This window comes from Cyprinodon variegatus, unplaced genomic scaffold (assembly GCF_000732505.1).
Source record: "Cyprinodon variegatus isolate N-32 unplaced genomic scaffold, C_variegatus-1.0 Scaffold155, whole genome shotgun sequence".
Lineage (NCBI taxonomy): Eukaryota > Metazoa > Chordata > Actinopteri > Cyprinodontiformes > Cyprinodontidae > Cyprinodon > Cyprinodon variegatus.
This window is the reverse complement of record NW_015150608.1, coordinates 360,710-369,989: the sequence shown is the minus strand read 5'-3', so window position 1 is coordinate 369,989 and position 9,280 is coordinate 360,710. Positions and strand designations below refer to the sequence as shown.

The following is a 9,280-nucleotide window of genomic DNA, read 5'->3' as shown; positions in this document are numbered from 1 at the left end:
TATAAAACTAGATAAAGGTAATAAGAAAGATGTGATAATTCAGATGTGAAATGAAAAGGAATGAGAGGATTTTTACATTAGGCCTTAAGGTTTTAGGGGGGAATTATTTAAATTAAAGGCAAAGATATAACACCTATTATTGTAATTGTTAGTTATTTGTGGTTAGGATTTCAACTTCAAATAAATTACCAAACGTAACATTAATGCAGTGAATCATATTTTTTAATTGTGTTTCAGCAATGAAGGTTCTCCTTATGCTGCAACTGTTCTATTTGGCTGGCTGCAGTACTTCCAGAACCAGAGAGTATGCTCATCACGGTGCAGCCATGTTTGCAGACCTCACTGTGCAGGAGATGAAAGCTGTCCGATCCTACCTGCATGGTATTCCGGACATGAAACTAACAGATGCCCGAAGCAAAACTCTGAAGAGGAACAGTATCCTGCTGATGGAACTCCACCTGCCAAAAAAGCACGAGGCCCTCAGAGCACTGGACCGTGGTCAGGCCAAACCCCCTCGTCAAGCTCGTGTGATCATCCTGTTTGGGGACCAGGCCAAGCCAAATGTCACCGAGTTTATTGTGGGTCCGCTCCCATCCCCAAGATCTCACCAAGTCAGGACAATCAAGGGGCACAAAACAGTTCAATTTGAGTCCCGGCCGATAACCATTGTAGAGTACGACCATATTGAAAACCTCCTAAAGAAGATTGCAGTTCAAGCTCATAAGCTTATTTTTGAGAGCACAGGAGGCTTTTCCTATGTAAACTGTTCCAACCGATGTCTGACGTTCTCAGACATTGCTCCCCGTGGGCTTGCTCCAGGTGAAAGGAGGACGTGGATCATGTTGCAGAAGTTTGTAGAAGGTTATTTCATTCATCCGATTGGATTTGAAGTACTGATCAACCATAAGGATCTAGATCCAGACAAGTGGACCGTTGAGAAAGTCTGGTACAATAACATGTATTTTGACAGCGTTGGGGAGCTGGTAGAAAAGTATGAATCAGGAGAAGTGGAGAAGTTGAGACTGCCTGATCACAACGACGAAGACTTTTACTCTACCTACATACCCCGAGGTCACAGTAACACACCAACTAATATCCATGGGCCGAAGCTTGTTGAGCCCCAGGGACATCGCTACTTCATAGATAAGAACTTTGTTGAGTATGCTGGATGGTCCTTTGCATACCGAGTCCGTTCTTCTGCAGGCCTTCAAGTCTTTGACTTGCGCTTCAATGGACAAAGAATAGCTTATGAAATCAGTCTCCAGGAAGCTATTGCCTTTTATGCTGGAGATACTCCTGCTGCCATGCAAACAAAGTACATTGATGCAGGCTGGGCTATGGGCTCCTCAACATATGAACTCGCCCCTGGAATTGACTGCCCAGAAATTGCTACATTCATTGACCTTTACCACTACTTTGACACAGACAAACCTCTGCACCACAAAAACGCTTTGTGTATTTTCGAGATGACAACGGCTTTGCCCCTAAGGAGGCATTTTGATTCTGACTTTCAAGGAGGTTACAACTTCTATGGAGGTCTGGAGAACACTGTACTGGTGTTGCGGACAACCTCAACAGTTTACAATTACGATTACATCTGGGACTTCCTGTTTTACCCAAATGGAGTGGTGGAGGTAAAAGTCAGTGCTACAGGCTACATCCACGCTACTTTCTTTACCCCTAATGGGCTGAACTACGGCACAAAGGTATACAACCATGTGCTGGGGAACTTGCACACTCATCTCGTTCATTACAAGGTAGACCTGGATATTGTAGGTGAGTATTATGTCACACTCACCAAGTTTTCTGGTTGAGATTTACAACTCCCTTTAAATTTGCTAAATCAGAAAAAAACAGACAAGAGAGCCATGTGTCTAAAATTCATTATAGGAATCTTTAGACTGGACTTAGATCAATCTATTACAAAAAGCAACAACAACAAAAAAACAACTACAAAAAAACATCTCTAGTAAGCAAAATATGCCTCAAATCCAATGTACAGTATCATACATCATACCTTAAAACAGGTGCAAAGTTTTTTGTGTTTGCAATTTAGCAAACAGAGTGGGCCAACTTTTTAATGCATGTTTACGTTTATCAATATGCAGATTATAATTTAAAGATGAAAGTGTGATGATTCAATAGTGGAGAATATGTATATGTAAACATTTACCAGATGCAAGTAAGTTTCCAAATCCAAAAACTCAAATGTAGCCATAGTTTTAAGCATTCTATTTTTAGAACTATGGAAAGTAATAAAAGTCTGTGCTCATTTTAACTTAACAACAGTTAAAAAATTATATCAATAAAGGAAAAACATCTATGAAGGTAGGCCCAAAGTAATGCAACAAACACTTTATACAATTAAGACAAAACAATAACATTTCTCACCCAATTCAGCAAAGCACTGTTATGTTTTATATGTTTGCACCTGTTTTATGGTATCTAATTTTTTATATTGAGTTTCAATTATATTCATTATATTCTTTAGTATATACATTAGTGCCACATAAACTTCAATTAACATTATAGTCATTTTTTAAAATCACTATTACTTCTAACTACGTGGCTTAGAACCTCATCTTTCTTTGATGGCTACTCTCAAACAGCCAGCAGAACCCAAAATCAGCTTTTTTAAACAGGGCAGACCCAAACCCTTTAGTATTTTTTTTACCATTTGGCCAGAGATCACTGGGGATTACCCACAACACACTCTCTTATTGCATGCACTAGAAAAAAAAATACACATGCAGTTCAGTGCCTCCTTTTAGCAATCTTTTTTTTTTTTATCATTATTACCTCTAACTACGTGGCTTAGAACCTCATCTTTCTTTTATGGCTACTCTCAAACAGCCAACAGAACCCAAAATCAGCTTTTTTAAATGGGGCAGAACCAAACCATTCAGCATTTTTTTACCATTTGGCCAGAAATAACTGTGGATTACCCACAACACACTCACTTATTGCATGTACTAGAAAAAAATATACACCTGCAGTTCAGCGACTCCTTTTAGCCTTTTTTTTTTTTTTTTTTTTAAGTCACAAAAAATGAAAATCAAATTTGGTGGTTAAAATCTTACAAGAGGTTTTGCTAATCATTGTAGAATAATTATGTCAAATTGTTTGTTGTTTTTTTTTACAGCAAAACTCCTTCTTTTAAGTTGGGTTTAAGCTAAAAAAGTATGGTTAGGAAGATTAAAGTTCTAGGTTCCTGAGGAAAAGATTTATAGCTATAAATTAAGCTCAAACTATGACTTTCATCATAGGCTGGCCAAAGCTGTTGTTTAATATTAAAGGATTCATCGCACTGATAGAATTACTTTTTTTCTCATTCAAACCTATATATGGGATTGCTTTTACTGTTATCTTTTAATCCAATGAAATCATAAGACATTTTGTCTTTGACGACTTGTCCTTACAGATAAAATGCACCTAACCCGTCTTTTAACCAAATATGTACAAGTTATAATTATATATGTATGCAATACTCCTCAGGCACCATAATATGCCAAGATATTGAATGCTTTGCTTAGGCGCCCAAAAAATGCAATGTGTGCGTTATATCTGGCTCTTATAGTATATTAGCTTAACTAAAGAATTGGGAAAACTTTGTGCTGTAAAGAAAACAGTATCCTTTCACAGACATCTTTCTTAAATATATTGTGTTTTTTTGTGTGTGAAACAGATCGAAGGAACAGCTTTGAAACAATAGACCTGAAATATGTGAACTTCACCAATCCCTGGAGCCCCGAGAATTTCATCGTCCAGTCTAAACTCCACAGGACGGAACGCAAGACAGAGCGATCAGCAGCATTCCGCTTTGGCAAAAAGTTCCCTCGCTATGTTCACTTTTACAACTCCAATGAGAAAAACAAATGGGGACACAATAAGGGTTACCGTATTCAGTTTAACTCACATGCAAACAGTGTCCTTCCCAGAGGCTGGAAAGAGGAAGTTGGAATCAGCTGGTCAAGGTAAAATGAAATCTTTGTAATTTTCTTAATATATGAGTGTCATGTTGAACCATACAAACCAAGTGAGGCATGTCTTATGCCTATATTACTACTGAACAAGTTGGAAACTGCTTGGTTTTCTACTTCCTCATGTATGTAGAGCTGTTATCTTGCAGCTTGTGCTGTAAACCCTCTCCTGGATTTGGCCAGAATATTAGTTACAAGTGGAAAAGCTGCACTGAGTTTAAAAGCAACAAACACAATTGTTTGTGCATTTCAATTTCTGCAGAGAACGAATGCGCGTCATTGTAACTGAGCCTCAAAGTAGCCCTGAATGCCTCCCCTCTCATTCACATGGACTCCTTCATTTGTGCTTCCTGCATTATGTTACAAATACACTGCAAAAAATAGAAATCTCAATAAGTTATTTTTTCTTAAAATAAGTGCGTTTTTCCTTGAATTAAGGAGGTAAGTAAGACACTTTGCCAATGGAACAAGACAATTTCCTTTTAAAATAAGAAAAAACAAATTTATTGTCTTATTTCAAGTAAATATTATCTAACTATCTTATTTTAAGAGTATAAATACTCATTCCATTGGCAGATCATCTTATTTACCTGCTCAAATTAAGGGTAAATATACATAATTTAAGAATATTTTACTTATTTCTGGATTGTTTTTGCAGTGTAGGAGCTTTTCTAGTCAGTGTAATAATTCATACTGACTCTGTTGCATTGCAATATGATGCAGAGCTTCCCTTTGTCCTTCAGAAAAACAGATAAAATCTATTTTTGATAGATAACAAAGAAAAATGTCTCGATATCTTGAAACCAAATGAGCTAGAGACTTCTTACTGCTCATGATTAGCAACTAGGGTGACTGGTTGCTCAGGATGGAACCCTTGGCCGACTCTGAACAGGTGAGCCGGCCTTTTAGTGCACAGAGCTACAGTTTAAGTGTTCATTTTTGGCCACTGGATACAAAAAAAAAACAGCATTCAAGGTTCCTAATAAGTGCAAGATGCAATTCCATCAGCTTTTTTCAATGTGCATTTAAAGTATTGCAATAGAAATGATAGATGAAAATGGGAAACTTTGAAAAAGCTTGCAGAAAAGTTTTTAGTGGTTTTTTTGCTTTTGCAAAAAAAGGCTTAAAACGCATAAGTATCTAGAATAACTGTTTTTAAAATCAGCTCTTATGTAGCAAACTTTTACCTCACATGACTAACCAGCTCTTTTCACTGTCTGGATCCTGCTGGATGTTACTAATATGTGCAAAATCATGGCTGGAAGCAACATCGCCATCACTAGCTGTCACGTAACATCAGAACAACTTCTCCGATAGCGACACATTCATTCAAACTTTCCTCCTCCTTTATTGATTATTGATCCTGTTCATTACAGCCATGAATGGTGAATGTAATTTAATGTTGACGAGGATGTATGATGACTCAGTTAATGGGCTTCAAACCAAATAGTTAAACATAAAATAAGCAGTTCTGTTTTTTGAACTTTTAAAAAATTGCTTAAAATTTGGACTTCAGTTGGATGGAAACCTGGGTACAGTCTTTTAACAAAAAGATAAAATGGTCACCAATTGAGGTACCCTTTGTCCAGTAGTTGACCAAGAAGAGGAAGGACAACTCTGTGCAGGTTTACATACCTTTGACATCCCCAGGAAATCCAGCTGTGAAGAAATTATTTTAAGTGTCCATACTGGGATTCAGAACTCTTTATCAGTTTCTTTTTACTCTACTAGCAATTTGGTTTCTAATCCATAGGATGTTTCTCTCGCATTTTATTCTAAATGGTTCATTCTGTAATAAGGATGTAATGAAACACATTTTCAAACCATTTCTTTTGCAACCTTGGTTTACTTTGCAAACAGTAAGCTGCTGTTCCCTGGTTCTTATTCTCTTTACATTTGGAATCATCTCCCTGCAGATATCCTCTGGCTGTGACACGTCACAGGGACAGTGAAGCTACCAGCAGCACTATGTTCACTCAGAATGACCCGTGGGAACCTGCAGTGTCCTTTGAGGATTACATCCGCAACAATGAAAACATAGTCAATGAGGTACAGCATGAACATTTAGTTACGCTTCAACACCACTGTGGTTCTGTGCTGCTTTTAAGACCAGGGAGACAACATATCATTTAACACCAACTAGATATTCAGTGTGGGACATTAGAGTGTCTTTCTTACCTCCTTAAATGGTTCACAAACCAAATTAAAAAAATTAACAAGTGTTTCTCATTTTTTATTTGTTAAATCAGATTGAAAATGACAGTTTTAGGTCAGTAAAGATTATTCAAAGTGTTCATATTAGCTGCAGTTACAACAATAGACAAGGTGAGTTTCCACATGTTTCCATAGTGTTTGGTACCATATTACTTTGGTCAAGCACTTTTGGATATTTATATAGATAGATATACTGTATAAGTTTCATATATGTCTTGGCTGTTATTTGGCCAGTTTCTCCTAAGAGAGCTGCTGTATCTCAATCAGGCTTTCATACTACCTTAAGCTGGGCACACACTGTACGTTTTTTCAATCGTTGCACGCAGCTACAGCTCACACTGTACGACGAAACTGCAGGGTTTAAAAGTTCACAGCTCAAAATGTATTTTCTCACACTGTCTGGCCCGATGTTCTGATGCGATCTACCTGCTCACATTCTACATCTAAAAACCACATCGGACTCAGCTTCGCAATGAGATGGTGCTACTCTGACTTGTTTATCTAGAAGCCAAACGAGTAGAAGAGGAATATGAAGCTCACTAGAGTGAAACGTGCTGCCTTGGCAATTTGTGTAATTTTATGGTGAAAGCCCTAAAAAGAAAAAGCGATGACATATTTGGACAAAGACATGTCTGAGCAAACGTGGCTACTACGGTCTGTCAATTTTACAGAAAGAACTCCATTTCACTCGCACCCTCGCCATGCTTCTGTGTTTTCATCTGAGAGGAAGAAGAAGAAGAATAATGCTTGTTTGCGCACTGAGCAATTTGCCCACGACGGCAGACTAAATTTCAAACATATATTTTTTCTCTTGACCTCACGATTCCTAACCGGGAGGTGGTCGTGAGAGGCTAATCGCCACTCATTACTCCCTGTACACTACACCACGCATGACATACAATCAGGCTGAAAGGCGGCCCGATCGAAAAATTTTCACGACTTGAAAATCGGCCTGAAAAGGGCAAAAAATCGTAGTGTTTGCCTGGCTTGAATCACACGCCTCTTAAGGTTTCTGCACAATTACTTGACAAATAAAACATCTGGGCTTTGCAGTGTAAAGTTTCAGGCCCATCCTGATCTTTCTGTACGATTTTATAGAGAGTTTTTTTTTAAGAATTGTCATACAATATTATTTCCTCATTATGCCATCTGATTCATTGCGTGCACCCAGTCTTCAGCAGTAATTCATCAACCTACCACCCTTCTACCTGCTAATTTTTTCACAGTTGGGGCTATTCTCAAGCTTTAACGCTCCCATCACGTTTTGCCTGAAAATTTTGGCAATGGTTGAAAGTGGAAATTATTTCTGTATTAGAATATTTTCTGGGCTTTATGCTTTTGCTCTGAGATTGATCAGTTGTTATCGCTCCAAATCATCTTCACCCCTGAGACACAAAATACTTCTTTTACCATAGGAAGTTTGTCTGTTCTTTATGCTTGTATATAACTGTTCAAACAGATGATTTTGCAACCTTTAGTCATCTAGAAATTGGAACAAAGCATGAACCTGACTTGTCCTTCCTAATACCATATATCCAACTTTTATAAATTATTTATTTTTGAGATTTTGTTTTAAAACTGATCTACGTCTAGCTTCTTTCTTTTTCCAGAATTGGAAAAGCAACGCTATTCAGGTTAAATATTACTAAATTAAAGAAAGGAACCAAATATCGGGGTTGGTGACGTAGATGTAGGGATGAAAGTCATCCTGGAACTGAATGGATGATGGTTCTCATTGTTGTGAACTTAGGTCAAACACTTTGTCTATGTTCTCTACCGATGGCGGTCAGAGGGCCTGGTGGTTCCTTTGTATGGCAGCCCTGCTTCAGCTGTGGCTGTATTGGAACTTATCATCAGTATTTGAATGACAGACCCGTAATGTAAAGCAGCTTTGGGAGCTTGGATTCGATGAAACACTATAGAAGAAAAGGAAATGTACAATTTTTACTGAAATTACACAAGAAATATTGAGTTGTTCTGATAACTGAACTAAAATATGAAAAGTTTGATGTGATATCACACAGTGAGAAAACTTATTTTATACACTAAAACAATCTTTAAAGGAGGGACGTTTCTTTTCAATTTTAAGTTAATGGAAAAACTTTTTTTTTTTTTTTTTGGTTGAAAAAAACCAAAATATTCTTCTTTTTAATCATGTGCAGGACCTGGTTGCCTGGGTGACAGTAGGCTTCCTGCATGTCCCTCATTCTGAAGACATCCCCAATACAGCAACACCTGGCAACGCTGTGGGCTTCTTCCTCCGACCCTTCAACTTCTTCGATGAAGATCCCTCAGTGGCATCCAGGAGCACCGTCATTGTGCGGCCGGGGCCGGACGGCCAGCCTAAAGTCCAGAGATGGACGCCTGAGGTCATAGGTCACTGTGTGACAGACAAGCCATTCTTTTACAATGGCACCTATGCAGGAGTTTAGAGCAATAAAAAGATCATATTGCCAAGTGTTAACATGAAGGGAAAAATGTATCAGAAAATCACGACTAGAAAGGCACTTCAGGACTTCAAACCTTTTTAATTTTTAAATCTTGAAAATTATACATTTTTTCTATTCTTTAATTTTTAAGCAAATGGATAAAATTAGCCATAATACCATGAGGATACTCAGAGAACTGCTTGTAGAATATAGAACCATTTTGCTTTTTTCTTGTTTTTTTTCTTTTTCATCAAAAACCAAAAAAATTGCACTTGTTTTGAAAATACACACAGGAGGTAAATCCATTACCAGTGGAAAACTAGATGTTGTAAGATGGTCCTTGGGAACCTATGCTAATCCCACCTAGCATCTCCATGGATGAGATTTAACAACAGTGAGCATCCAGGATCCAGGATTCTCCACATCCGCCCTCCCCGCTGTAGCCCCCCTGCCAGGAATGAAGGCCTTAAAAAGCAAACAGTGAGATTCCGGATGCTTCCAAGCAAACATATCAGGATACCACCTGGCTGAGCTGTTGCCTATGGAAACCTAAGTTGCTTTGTATGAAGCACTTCTGTGCCTCATATATGAATTTTGCAATTATCTGGTCAAATTAATGCTTTTTTAAAATCAAATTCTATTAAAAATAGAGTTAAA

General features: G+C 37.8%; 1 protein-coding gene across 1 annotated transcript in view; it reads left to right on the top strand.

Annotated features, from left to right (window-relative positions):
• Nucleotides 1–8,701, top strand: part of aoc1 (amine oxidase, copper containing 1) — a 12,526-nt gene extending 3,825 nt beyond the window's left edge. Inside the window, exons 2-5 of the mRNA XM_015377508.1 lie at nucleotides 238–1,776; nucleotides 3,686–3,974; nucleotides 5,897–6,029; nucleotides 8,357–8,701. Of these exons, the coding sequence (XP_015232994.1) occupies nucleotides 240–1,776; nucleotides 3,686–3,974; nucleotides 5,897–6,029; nucleotides 8,357–8,626 (2,229 nt within the window). The 5' untranslated portion in view covers nucleotides 238–239 and the 3' untranslated portion in view covers nucleotides 8,627–8,701. The remainder of the gene's footprint in view (nucleotides 1–237; nucleotides 1,777–3,685; nucleotides 3,975–5,896; nucleotides 6,030–8,356) is intronic.
• Nucleotides 8,702–9,280: the final 579 nt, after the last annotated feature.